General features: G+C 49.8%; 1 protein-coding gene across 2 annotated transcripts; it reads left to right on the top strand.

Annotated features, from left to right (window-relative positions):
- The first annotated feature begins 769 nt into the window (after positions 1–769).
- Positions 770–12,962, top strand: HNRNPL (heterogeneous nuclear ribonucleoprotein L). Of its 2 annotated transcripts, none has more exons than XM_087876520.1 (13): positions 770–1,234; positions 3,754–3,872; positions 3,991–4,228; positions 4,471–4,556; positions 4,690–4,786; positions 5,814–5,886; positions 9,027–9,098; positions 9,189–9,469; positions 10,651–10,772; positions 10,869–11,070; positions 11,604–11,661; positions 11,816–11,911; positions 12,585–12,962. In XM_087876520.1, exons 1-13 carry the CDS (start codon positions 1,211–1,213, stop codon positions 12,641–12,643), a joined length of 1,527 nt encoding a protein of 508 aa, XP_087732646.1. In that variant the 5' UTR covers positions 770–1,210; the 3' UTR covers positions 12,644–12,962. The 2 variants fall into 2 exon arrangements, with proteins under 2 accessions (XP_087732646.1, XP_034294027.1); XM_034438136.3 differs by having other exon boundaries at positions 1,233–1,572.
- The last annotated feature ends 733 nt before the right edge of the window (positions 12,963–13,695 follow it).

The following is a 13,695-nucleotide window of genomic DNA, read 5'->3' on the forward strand; positions in this document are numbered from 1 at the left end:
AGCTGCACGTTTGAAGACCTCTGGTCTAAATTATATATTAGGCCGAAACCTAATCACTTATCACGAGTTGGGACCGTTTCTAAGGCAGGGGTCTCCAACCTTGGCCACTTTAAGACTTGTGGACTTCAACTCCCAGAATTCCTCAGCTGAGGAATTCTGGGAGTTGAAGTCCACAAGTCTTAAGGTGGCCAAGGTTGGAGACCCCTGCTCTAGACAAGCCAGGGGAAGCTATCGGGGAGCGGAAACAGGTCCTGGGACCTCTCCCCCTGCTTGGCTGGGATCCGTGGGTGACGCTCCCGAGCGCCTGCAGGTGGGTGTGAAGCAATAAGAGAGGCAGGCTGGGTTCACACAACACCTGGGCCAGCATGGGGTTAACAGTATGGTTCTAGTGTCGCATTGACCCAGTTCACGTGGCTTGATTAGGGTTAGTGCGTTGCATAAACTGCATAAGCCATCTTTTAGCCAGCATTGCCTTGCATGCAACTCCTTGGCCAAAGTTCAAGACAAGCTCCCATGATCCTTTGCGGTCCAGAGGTCCTTTGAACCAATCCCCGGGCAGGGTTGGCTCAGTACCAGGCCTTTCCCATGAGCCTTTGCTTCTCCACCATCTCGACGTTAAAGGAGGGAGGGACGGAGGGCGGGGCTTCTCTTGGTTGAACGTTCAAGACGACCGTTGGGAGAATCTGCCCCCTCCCCTTTTCTATTCTGGAACTGAGATTCTTATTGGTTCATATGATGAAGAGGGGCAGGGTTGGGACCGAAGTCACGTCTACCAATTAAAATAAAGCTCGAGCGTTGCCGGTCCAATGGGTTTCCAGAAAGAGGAGTGACGGGCATAAAAATCGGCCAATATCGTTTAACATCTTGGAGCGAACGCGTCTCCTTTATGGGACCCAATCAGGGTGTCCGTTTCAGATTTGGGGCAATCCGGTTTCGAACGGCTGAGATTGACCCTTCCTTGAGCCAATCGGATTTCAGGGTCAAACCGTCGCTTTTCAGGGGTCCCGACGGTTTTAATGAAGAAGAAGGAGGGAAGTTCATGAGGAGCAATGTGGTGGGGCGGGATGCCGCGAGGAGAGACGTCGCCTTGATCCAATCACTTTGAAGGAAGAGGGGACGGATGTTCCTGCTGGCCAACGGAAAAGGCCAAGACCTTTGATAAACGGATGCGAGAGCGAATCACATCGGCAGGCGGGAGATAGTCGACCCTATGGCGGCGGAGGGCGGGACAAGGGTAGGTAAGACACCACCTCGACCCAATGAGAGCCCGGAAGACCTTGAGCGACGGCGGGCCAGCCCAATAGAGGCGTGTCTGAGGTGGGAGCGAGGGTGGGCTGGTGTAGTGTGGGCGCCATGTCGCGGCGGAGGTGGCGAGGTTCGCAGAGCGGCGAAGGCGGCGGCGGCGGCTCGGGACGCGGAGGGGACATGGTGAAGATGGCCGGCGGCGGTGGTGGCGGCGGCGGTGGATCCGGCCGTTATTACGGGGGCGGCCCTGAAGGCGGGCGCGCCCCGAAGCGCCAGAAAACGGAGAACGCGGATCACGGGCCGGGGGGAGCGGCCGGCGGAGGCGGGGTGAGAGAACGGCCGCTGGGCTGAGGAGAAAAAAAAAAAAAGAGAGAGAAGAAAAGCAGCCGGGGCGGGGGAGAAGGGCGGCGTTTCCGGGCCGAGACGTCCCGCGGGGCCGAAAGGCCTTTTAAAGCGCGTCTGTCGCTGGACTACAACTCCCATCGTCCCTCATGGGAGGGGGCGTTTGCTTGTCCGCGGGCTGCGTAGTGGCTTGGTGGAAAGATGGGAGTTGTAGTCTTAGCGCGTGGGAGCCGAAGGCCCGGCGTGGAGCCTCCACGGGTAGGCGCAGTCTACCGTTAGACTCACGCCTTTTTTTCTCCCCCCTCTTTGAACCTGCGGCCACCTGGGAGGGAGGGGCCAAAGAGGGGACGTCCCTTCCTCTCCCCCCCCCAGCAGCTCTTCAGCGCTTATGGAGCTTGGAGGGGGAAAAGTGGGAGGGGCCTCAGGGCGGGGGTCGCCCTACCGGGTAAGTATAAGGTGGTCCTCAAGTTACGACCGCCAGGGAGCCCAAGGGTTCTGTTGCTGAGTGGAAACGTTGGTTCCAGTCAGCTTTGTCCCGTTTTAAGACCTTCCTTCCTTGCCACGGTTGTTAAGGGGGATCCCTGCGGTTGAGTAGCTCTGTGGTTAAGAGAATCGGGCTCCCCCATTGGCTTTGCCCGTCGGAAGGTCGCAAAAGGGGGAATCGCGTGACCTTGGGGCACTGCGACCGTCATAAAGAGGAACCACTTGCCAAGGGTCCGGATTTTGTACCAAGTGAACACCCCCCCCCCCCAAAAAAAAAGACTGCTGCAATGGTCGTTTAGTGTGGAAAAAAGGGTCCTGGGTCAGGTTTTTTTAGTGCTGTCACTAAATGAACTGTTGTAAGTCGAGGACTTCCTGCAGACAGGAGCAGTCTGTTGGGGCTGCTGTGAGGAAGGACAGCTGCCTGCTTCGCCTTCCTTCCTGTGATGCTTTAACATGGGTGGGCACCTCTAGCCCCTTTATGACCTTGGGGACTTCAGCTCCCAGAATTCCAGGAAGGGATTCTGAGCCAGGAATTCTGGGAGTTGAAGTCCCCAGATTGTAAAGGGGCCATAGGTGCCCATCCCTGCCTTAACATGACTGCATTCAGTGGCCCTTTGAAAGACTTGGGTTCACCCCAGGTTCGAGTCAGGACGGGAAGGCCCGTAAGGAAGGGTTGGCCTTGACTAGCAGAGCCTTATGGATCCACAAAGACGCCTCTGAGGCTCAGACCCCAGGCAAGCCATCGCTTTTACCTGCTGCAAATGTGCATGACAAGGCGGGTGTATTTACCTTGTGCACAAAGGTGGTTAGATTTGGGAGGAGTGGCTTGTTTGCATGCTTAATTGTGATTTATTGCACTCTAGTTCTGGTGCCCCAATTAAGAGCCAGTGGAAGGGATGTGGTGATCAGGATCAAGGCAGCTCATTCTGCAGCGTCCAATTCCATCTGCAGGGAGAGTCATTTAATCTTGGGGTTGGGTTGGGTTGGGTGTCCAAGGGCTTTTTCCTTTTGTGGAGAAAGTCATTGGTTAACTGCCTTTTTTTTTTTTTTCAGTTTGGGTGTGTGCATCTTGCAGGGTTTTTCGTAGCGGTTTCCTGGTTTAACTGTAAAGCAAGAGTCGCTTTGCATATTGAGATGGGCCACGTATAAATTTAATACTTTACTGGATTTAACTGTTGGTCCCAGAACATCTAGATTGTGGGTTCAAATTTACTGGAACGGTCAAAGGATATGTGGGATATATTTCTTTCTTGAACAAGAAGCATTTGCATAGATTTAGGAGGGGATTTTGAGCATGAATTGGCCAAAGAAATGTAACTGGTGCTCTTTTAGCATAAGCTGGGAGCAGAAGAGCTGTGCTGGATCCAGGCAACAGCTGCTTCTGTTGCTTCCCATCAACATATAAAATAGGCCACAATAGCCAAGGATGGTCTTTTCGTGGTTAATTTTCCCACTAAAAAAATAAGGCAGTAACTTTACCTCTGATGACGGGGAATTCCATTTGAACTGCATCCTGCTAAGTTATCCTCTGCCCAACAGAATCCGTTCGGGCTGCTTAGCGTTGCTTCAGCTGTTCCAGTTTGCAGTCTCCCAGAAACACATTTTTGTGAAAGAGTCTCCTCTTGTTATTTTGCACTAAAATTTTACCAGGGAAGCGTCAAATGACCTCCTCTTCTCTCGCAGGAGAACTATGATGATCCTCACAAGCCGGCTGCTTCTCCTGTGGTCCATATCAGGGGTCTGATTGATGGTGTGGTGGAAGCTGATCTGGTGGAGGCCTTGCAAGAATTTGGCCCTATCAGGTGAGGAAGGGCAGCCAGAACATCCATGGGGGGGGGGGGGAAATCATGACAGGTTGTGGAGTTTCAGTGACTTAATTCTTTTTTCTCTCTCGCCTCCCCAACCCTCCCCCCCCCCAAGCTATGTGGTGGTGATGCCCAAAAAGAGGCAGGCTCTAGTAGAGTTTGAGGACATACTCGGAGCATGCAATGCTGTGAATTATGCAGCGGACAATCAGATCTACATTGCTGGGCATCCGGCCTTCGTCAACTATTCTACCAGCCAGAAGATTTCACGGCCCGGGGACTCAGATGATTCGCGAGGAGTAAACAACGTTTTGCTCTTCACTATTCTGAACCCCATCTACTCCATTACGACGGTGCGTTACAAGGCTGCTTCGTTGTGGGGGGAACCCAAATCTAGGATGTGGCAGTCCTGGCTTTTGTTGGGCCTCCAAGTTTGCTTTAGACCCAGGCAGGAAGAGCAGACTGAGGGTTAAGATACTGTCTGAATGGTTTGTGGATCTGTCTCCTTGTCTCAATAAACTGAGCATTGAGGTCTGTGACAGGACAGGGCTGTCCTTGTGAGATCATGTTGACTTTTACGGTCTTTGTCTTATAGGATGTCCTGTATACCATCTGCAACCCGTGTGGTCCAGTCCAGCGCATTGTTATCTTTAGAAAAAATGGGGTCCAAGCTATGGTGGAATATCCTTTTTTCTTTTGATAGCTGAGAAGAGCGAAGCAGAACTGTCTGCTTCAGCAGGGGCGGTGGGAGGTTAGTAGCTTGAAGAGAGTTGACTAGGAAACACCCAGTTAAGATCTCCTTAATTCTGCAAACATTTGACTCTGTGCAAAGTGCTCAGAGAGCCAAAGCTTCTTTGAACGGGGCCGACATTTACTCTGGCTGCTGCACGCTGAAGATTGAATACGCCAAGGTGAGTGGGGGTTGCAGAAGAGAGGAGGGGCCCCTGTGTTGCACAGGAGGGTCTGCGGCCTCCCACCCCAAATCCGCAAACGCTTCTTTTCTGAAGGGCTCAACGAAATTGCTTCACCCAGATTCCCCCCCTAATTAGCTCTGTACCCTTGTCCTGAAGGTTCCCAATGGTTGTGCTGATACCGAAAAACCTTGTGAAATGGCAGAATTGTAGCTTCTTTGACGTTACTTCTTTGCATAAGATAACCTTGGGTTGAAAAACTGGGGAAACCAATCTAGCGTTTCTGCTCTGTTACAGAATGGTAGGAATTCCTACCAGTAGGGCAGGTAATCTATAAAATATAGCTAGTCCTCACTTAACGGGGATAATTGAGCCCAGCCAGTTAACGGTTGTAAGTCTTTACACTTGGGTCATTATGTGACCAACCTGATTTTACAATCTTTTGAGCAGCAGTCATTAAGCAAACTCCAGGACTTCTGGTTTCCAGTAAAAATGTACATTGTAGTCATGGGATGCTACAAACAACTGTAAATGCCAGCCTGTTGTCCAAAATGGCACATGGAACCGTTTTGGTGGCTGTTAGAACTTTGGAACCAGGTCGGAACTTTGGTCCCTAAGCAACCAGTCATAAGTCGAGGACTACCTGTGAGTTACAGCAACACTGTTGCAGTGGCTGCCAGAACAAAGAACTCTTAACATGCTCCCACTGGCTATTGGATGTTAAACTTCAGGGGGGGGGCCCTCTTCCCCCACCCTCCAAACTAGGAAAAAATTGTAAGTCCAGCATCCTTAATAGGAAGCGGGTTTATGACTCGGCCTGTTGCTAAAATTACATAGGCTTTACTAACAGTTGTGCTAACTGTTGTATACTATGGGCTAAGCTGGAACAGATAGATACCTATTATAAGCCAGTTAGGTCCCTGTTTTGTGACCTGTCCGCAGCCCGTATAATCGCACAGTGTGGCTTTGCTGCTTCCTCTCTCAATCTCCCTGTATTGTTTTTTGACCCATTTGTGCTTCGTTTTAGCCCACTCGCCTGAACGTCTTCAAGAATGACCAGGATACCTGGGACTATACCAACCCCAACCTCAGCGGGCAAGGTAACCTTGATAGCCTGCTCTCAAGCTACACACAGACCCTTTTTCCTGTTGAAGAAGAGCACACTTCCTCCAGCTGAATTGTGTGATGTAATGCCATTTGCCTGCTGTCCAACATGGGGCCCGGTTTGGGGGAAGCTTGGAGGGCAGCGTCCTGGCTTCAGGGCAGGAGGCTTCCCGAGCCTTCTAAGACTGGAGGCGCAGTGGGGTGGGTGGGTCGAGAATAGCTGCAAGGGAATCGGGGCAGCTCCGTCTCCCTGATTGCATCTGGTCAGGTATCCTCCCCCCCTCCTTGGTATTGCGTCTCTAGGCTCTGTGTGTGGATTGCAGCTACTAGGAAGGTTGGGGATGTAGTAGCGGGGGGGGGGGGGGAGTCGAAAAGCAAGCTGTGCTCAGATTTCCTTTTATGTTCTGGGGCATCCCAGAATGGATGCTAGGGAGCTTTAACTCCTGGAAGGTCCAGAGATGGCTATTCCCATCAGCCTCAGGCCTTATACAGACCTTTGGCCCTGGTGCTAATTGAGCCACCTCCTTTGTGGGTCTGGGGGCATATTGCATTTCTGCCATTCCATGGCTGGAGGGTGGTGGGCAGAGAGGAAAGCACTTCTCTCATGTTCAAGGGAAACGTTTTCTGCGTGCAGACTCTGGGACGTGGGAGGGTGGCATACGTCTTGGCTAAAGGGGTCTCCAGTGCCATTTCCTTGAGGGGGACAGTGAGGAGGGGGAGGGGGGTCGCCATCTGTGTCAGCTCAGTCTAAAGCGAATTGGAAGCCTTGCCTTGGCCTGCCTTCTTACTGCACGCGTGCAGAAAGAAAAGCACGTTCCCTCTGTGAGGTGGGCAGCATTGTCCCTCCAAGCACGGGCACGGCTAGGCTTTTACAGGAGGTGTTGCCTTCAGGCTTGGCAGTTGGGTTGGTTGGCTCCATGGAGCAAACCTGCCTGGGGAGGCTGTTGGATTGCGGGCAGGTGGGTGAGGCTCCGGCAGAGGTCACTTTTGACCCCACCCTCACGGCGAAGCAAGCAATGGCATTACATGACTTGACATGAACATGACTCACTTTCTCCTCCAAGGTACATACTTAGGCGCTGTGCAGATTGGCAGTGGCTTAAGTTGGCAGGGCTGGGCAGTTCAGAAGCTGCCTCCCGGCTCTCTGCCCTCTCCCTCAGGCTGGGCACCGAGGAAGGGGCGATATATCTGGCCTTTCCCCAGCTCTGAATCGATTTCCCACATGACCCTGGGGGACCCGCGCGCAGCTGCCGTGGAAGTTCTGAATTGCCTGGGATCTGCCTTCTGCTAGACACTCTCTTTAACAACACTACACAGTGTAGGAAAAAAAAAAACAAAACCTCAACCTTGCATTAGCTCTTCCTGGAGAAAACATGCAGCATCTTAAGTGTTACCCGAAAGGCAACAGATTGAGTTCATGTCCTCACATCAAGAACACCACACCGTGATCCGAGAGACATCTACAAGCACAGAGGGAGACAGAGAAAAAGAGAGAGAGAGAGAGAGAGAGACAGAGAGAGACTCACCAGGCCACGACATGCTTACAAAACAAAAACAGACAAAAGCCAAAAAAAAAAACCTTGAACCCAAGAAGGTAACACAGAAACTAGGAAAAACACCAGAGGGGTCTCAGACAAAGTGCGCCAACGGTCTTACGGAGAACGGAGTAGATCCCCGAGACCCTTCAAGACATAAGATGCTCTCCATATCAACTTGGTTTGGTTTGGGAGGGCCTTTTATTACTCTTTTCTTGCAGTCCTCGGCTGCCGACATTTTTATCAGCGCCAAGCGGAGACAGACAAACCCCAGACAAAAACACCCAAGTCCCCGACAGCCTCCCAGTTCCCTAGAGACTGGGGGGTCTTTTCCGCTTCAGGGGCACTTGAGATCCAAGGCACACTCCATTAACAGAGGAGAGAGACACGCACACGGGAGACCTACACAGCCAGAAGCACCAAAAAAAACCTGTTAACAGCACATGACAAAAAAAAAAACATCAGGAGACGCAACACGGAAGGGACACTCATTCACACCTTTTGTCATGTCCTTTTTTTTCCTTGATACCATCTGAAGACAAAAACAAAAACAAACAAAAATCTGTGAGCCCTTTTTCATTTAATTTTTTTTTAAAAAATTTGATTGTGTCAGTTTGGTGCCTTTTGACGTGACTTTGACTCTGGAACCATGTAACGCAGGGTCGCAGTGTATGTTTGATGGGACGCCATCTTTCAGAACTGTGCTTACACTGTTGAAGCGTCCAATGGTAAGAGAAATGCAGAATATATTTGTGACAAGGGACATTGTACTGTAAACTCCTGCTGTAAGTAGCCTTTTTCAATCTTTGTAAATGCCTATTGAAATAAACTGCGAAACTCTTTTTTACTTTTTTGTTTTTTTAAAAAAAGAACGAGAATTGTATGACTTGCTTTAAATTCTTCTGTCTTTGTATATCGATTTGTGTTTAAACTGGACAATTTTTGCTTTGCTTTGCCATCTTCTTCTTGGTCTTGTTTTAATCCTTTTAGCTCTGCTAGAGGTGGGGAGTGGGCTGGCCAAGACTTCCGTTTCCTCTTTTTTTTTTTTTTTTTCCCCCTGCTGCTCTAATGTTCGAATTGGTGAGGTGAAATTGACTTCTGTCGATCCTGTTATATATTTTTAAAAGCCTTCCCTGCCCCAGGGTTACATTTTCGGGAGGAAAGGGTGGCAGGCTTTAAGATAAGATGGAGAACCTTTGTTAGGCCAGATAGATGGTTGAGAACAACGCTTGGTGCCCAAGAGAGTTCTAGTTCATCAGGTTTGCTGCTTAAATAAAGGTCCGGAAGACGCATTAGTTCGAGGTAGTATCAGGATCTGTCCCAAATGGCCTCTTCGGGCACTCGCCTAACTGGGTGGACTGGGAGGAGAGGGAGTTGTACGGTGTGCCTCTGAAAAGGAAGTGTTGTTTTTAAAATCCCCCCCCCCTTCTCCCATGGTGGAAAAAAAAGAGACATATTCAGAGGAATCTGGAGTTTTAATATGGAGAATGCTTTAGGCCGGCTTCAGAGCATAACCAAAGTGTCCCAACACAGGTCAGCCTTAGAAATCAAGGCGACTGAGCTGTTTCCAGAAGTTTCTAACATTGGTCTGCTTTTGACAGGGGAGCCAGGCGGGAATCCGAATAAGCGCCAGAGGCAGCCTCCTCTCCTTGGGGATCATCCTGCGGAATACGGTGAGGCCCAGTTGGTGAGTGGGGCAGCGTCGTCTCTGGCCCTCATCCAGTTTTGCCTTGGCATTGGCTGACTTTTGCTTCCTCCTCCAGGAGGACCTCACGGGGGCTACCATGGCCACTACCACGACGAAGGCTATGGCCCTCCTCCTCCTCATTATGAAGGGAGGAGGATGGGGCCGCCTGTGGGGGGCCGCCATAGAGGACCCAGCCGCTACGGGCCTCAGTACGGGCACCCCCCGCCTCCACCACCCCCTCCGGAGTACGGCCCCCATGCCGACAGCCCCGTTTTGATGGTCTACGGCCTGGACCAGTCTAAGATGAACTGTGACCGTGTTTTCAACGTCTTCTGCCTCTATGGAAACGTGGAGAAGGTGAGCGGCTGAGGGAGAGGGCAGGCCTGATGTTGGCAGAGCTTCTGGAACGGCCTAGTTGGTGCTGAGTTTGGCCTCCATACATATCACACACACAAAAAGTTTTTGCTTGCTTTGGAGATATTTGGGCAAGATGCTGTACCATCTCTGGATGCCTACCTACCTGCTTGCTTTGTCTTGAGATTGGCCAGTTCCCCAAACCAGGTGTAAGATTTGGACCTGGTGAAATTGGAGGTGGAGAGACTTCCTTCCCCCTGATCACAAGAGGCTCCCTGGGTAGAATTCCTGGAAAGGCTGAGCACCCTTCAGCCTCTGGAAATCCCAAATCCCACTGTGGGAGAAGTTGAAGCCCTCGGGCTCCCGAGGGCCTGGAGCCTTCACTTCTTCGGAAACAGGTTTGCGTTCAAAGGGCAGCTGGTGCTACATTGGAAAGGCTTTGCTCTTGCGTTGGTTGAGGTGTGGTCAGTTGCCAAGCGGCCAAATTTTGATCACACGACCGCACGGATGCTGCAAAGGTCAGATGAAAAACGCTCCTAAGTCACTTCTTGCCGTGCTGCCGTAACTTCAAACCAATGAATGGTTCATAAGTTGAGGGTTGCCTGTGTGATTCGCAGGGTGTACCCAAGCAAGTCGTTTTGAATGCAGAGGCCGGTGGTTGCTTTGATCTACTGTTTCTGAAACCATCCCTATTAAAATGGAGACAAAGTTTGTACCCGTGCTGAGTGGGTGGGAGGGCGTCTCATGTCAGGGTTCCAAGTAACACCCCCAATGGAAAGAAGACTCCGAGGCTACCTCAAAATTCCATCTTATTAGAGGTGTCATATTAGCACATCTGGGGAAACCCGAATCTGAAAGCTTCCAGGTTTTCCCCACCCAAAAGAAAGTTCAAGTCCCTTTCCCCTGCACCCACATGTCCATCACATGGTCCACTCCAAACACTGTCCCAACTGGAAATGCCTCCCAGTTCCAGGTACAGGGCGAGATGACCTTGACTTTCTGAGAAAGGAATAATGTTATGACTATATATCACCCCTGCTCCATACAGTCCCCCCTCCCTGTTCCCCACAGTAGTAAATGTGGCCAGCCTGAAGGCCCAAAGAAAAAGATGCCTTCCAGGCCTGACAGTCTACCTTTGCCCTCTTGCAGTTGAATCAAGAAATCCTTTTTTTTTTTATTTAAAGGTGAAGTTCATGAAAAGCAAGCCTGGAGCAGCCATGGTGGAGATGGCAGACGGCTACGCGGTGGACCGAGCCATCACCCACCTCAACAATAACTTCATGTTTGATCAGAAGTTGAACGTCTGGTGAGTTCCACCTGCATTTTTCCCAGTCCCTCTTGAGGAACTTGGGTCAAAGCCAGGAAGGCGGGACTGAGCAAGCCTGTCTCGCTTTGTCCGCAGCGTGTCCAAGCAACAGGCCATCATGCCTGGTCAGTCTTACGGTCTTGAGGACGGTTCCTGCAGCTACAAAGATTTCAGCGGCTCCCGGAACAATCGCTTCTCCACCCCGGAACAAGCCGCCAAGAACCGAATCCAGCATCCCAGCAACGTGCTCCATTTCTTCAACGCGCCTCTAGAAGTGACGGAAGATAACTTCTACGAGGTAAGGATTGTGACCTGGGGCAGCCTCAGCCTGCTTGGCCAAATGGCTAGGCCTTCTTTTTGAGGAGTGTCTTAATTTTTCCCCCGTGCGCCTGGCCTGGCCACCGGGCTTTTTTGCGTCCTCGTGCACCCTTTCCTACTTGTAATGGTCACTCCAGCTACCGGTAGCCGTCCACCTGAAAAAGCCTGCCATCGTCCACTCCGGCAAGCCTGGCCATGCATGCAGTTAAATAGGGCCAAATTTGGGGGGGGTAGGGCGTAATTTTAACGCATGCGCACAAAACAGTGCTGGGCCTTTTTTTTTGGGTGGGCCGTGTTTTAGGAGAAACACAGTATTCAACACAACACAGAAATATATGTAAAATGCAGTTCCACGATGGCTGAAAACTATAGGAAGGCAGTGGCGTCTCTGTAAGAGCCCCTGGGAATAGGACTTGACCGAAGAGGAAAATCCTAAAATATACACTGGTGTGATCAGGGTAGTGGCTTAACGCTCCTGTGTTAATACATGTGGCATTGTTCCCCTCCCATCAGATTTGCGATGAGCTAGGGGTGAAGAGACCGGCTTCCGTCAAGGTGTTTTCAGGGAAGAGTGAGTATCCCTCTGCAGAGATTGCTTTTGGGAACGCTGCTGTTTGGAAAGCAGGGACCCGGGGCCACGCTGCTCTAGGACGACAGAGCGGTTTGTGTTCCAAGGAGGTGGGCCTGCTCCAGCTTAACCCGTATCTTGCTTGAAATGCCCGCAGGTGAAAGGAGCTCGTCGGGACTGCTGGAGTGGGAAACCAAAGGGGATGCGCTGGAGACTCTGGCTTTCCTCAACCATTATCAGATGAAAAACCCAAGTAAGCCCCTGTCGCATTTTGTAGATGCTGAAGAAAGGGAGGCCTTGATAACTCTAGGATTTGGGAATCTCCCTCCTCTTTCCCCTTCCTCTGTTTAATTTGAGTGGCAGGGAAGGGAAGGGAAGCTAGTAGATCTTAAAAACACCCAACTGATTTTGACCGTCTTGGAGACTTGGCCAAATTAATCGGTTTGGGATCAGTCAGGAAAAAGCAGCTACTGAGCCTCAGTGTTTAGAACAGAAATATCCGGCCTTGGTAACTTTAAGGCCTGTGGAGTTCCATCTCCCAGATTCACATAATAGCCGTGTTACTAACTTCACGACGGCAGGGGGTTCACTTAACAACTGTGGCAAAAATGGTTATAAAATGGAGCAAAACTCAATTGTCTTTGCGTAGCCACAGAAATGTGAGGCTCAATTGTGTTCATAAGTTGAGCATTACTTATAATCACTTAAGTACAAGTAACACCTCAAGTGTTTTTAGTTTAAATCTGAATATGAGAGGTTTATTTGTTTAGACACGTTCTCTTGACTGTTCAGCCCCAAATGGATCACAGTGGGAGATGTTGGGGAAAGCTGGAGAAATGTTTCTTTCCTGTGGATGATGACTGTTGTTTTTATTTTCACGTAAATACAGTTGAGGGGACTCCTAAACCTGTCTGGCTTTTTCCTAGATGGGCCATATCCCTACACCCTGAAACTCTGCTTCTCCACCGCCCAACACGCTTCCTAATTGCTCTTCGGTTCCTGACCGAGAAGGCTGCTCCGTTAACTTACTTGTGTGTGATTTTGTTTTTGTTTTTGTTTGCTCCGGTGTCCCTTCGTTTTTTGTAAAAAAAAAAAAAACAATAGAAAACAAAAAAGCTTAATTAGAGGCTGCCTGCAGCTAGGTCAGCTGGGAAGAGAAGCCCCGTGGCATTCTGATGACATCGAATTTTAAAACGATGGTACCTGTGATATGTTTCCCCCCCCATTCATACAATGTGTGCTGCCTGTGCTAGTTGGCACATTTAATAAAGCTGTTTGGAAAATAAATTGTTGTACAAACTGAACCTGATAACGCCTTGAGAAGTTTTTTTGTCCAAGAGGACAGGCAGGTACGTCGAAGGTCTTTTTTTATTTTTATTTTTATTTGTGAAGGGAATTAAGTTGGTCTGGGTGTCTCTCTACCTTGTTTCCATGGAAGGCCAGGCTAAATTTAAAAAAGGGAGGTACCATTTAACTTGTTTTATGCAAACCTTTTATTCTTTTTCATTGCTTTATTGTCTGCTGGGAGGCTTTATAATTTAAAGAATGGAGCAGGGAGATATTACTAAATCTATGCCACACTATGCAATACAGTGTTCAACAGCCTTCATGCTTAGTTTTAGCTTTCCTAGGTTTCTAAGAACATTTAAGTCCCAAAGGTGCTTTTTTCGGGAGGCAACTGGACTTGCTTGTTTTTTCTTTTTTGAAGACGTTTCACTTCTCACCCAAGAAGCTTCTTCCGCTCTGACAGGATAGGGTTAGGGTCAAATCTATCCTGTCAGAGCGGAAGAAGCTTCTTGGATGAGAAGTGAAACGTCTTCAAAAGAAAAAAAAAAAAGGAAGTCCAGTTGCCTCCTGAAAAAAGCACCTTTGAGACAAACCGTGATCCGGATGACCGAGAATCTCTACAGAATTTAAGGCCCAGCATCTTTGCTACCTTTAATTAAAAAAATAAAAAAATAAAATCCTATATTGGCTTCCTGCAACACCAGCATTTAAAACATTTTGGAAAATTGCCAACTTCTGAATGGCTGAGAG

This window comes from Pantherophis guttatus, chromosome 10, assembly GCF_059756535.1.
Source record: "Pantherophis guttatus breed Tessera chromosome 10, ASM5975653v1, whole genome shotgun sequence".
NCBI lineage: Eukaryota > Metazoa > Chordata > Lepidosauria > Squamata > Colubridae > Pantherophis > Pantherophis guttatus.

Excerpts from the sequence above, each read along its gene's own strand:
- HNRNPL (XM_034438136.3), top strand. The coding sequence starts at position 1,354 with ATGTCGCGGCGGAGGTGGCGAGGTTCGCAGAGCGGCGAAGGCGGCGGC. Across the intron at positions 3,873-3,990 it reads CAAGAATTTGGCCCTATCAG|CTATGTGGTGGTGATGCCCA; the intron begins GTGAGGAAGGGC and ends CCCCCCCCCAAG. Across the intron at positions 4,229-4,470 it reads CCATCTACTCCATTACGACG|GATGTCCTGTATACCATCTG; the intron begins GTGCGTTACAAG and ends TTTGTCTTATAG.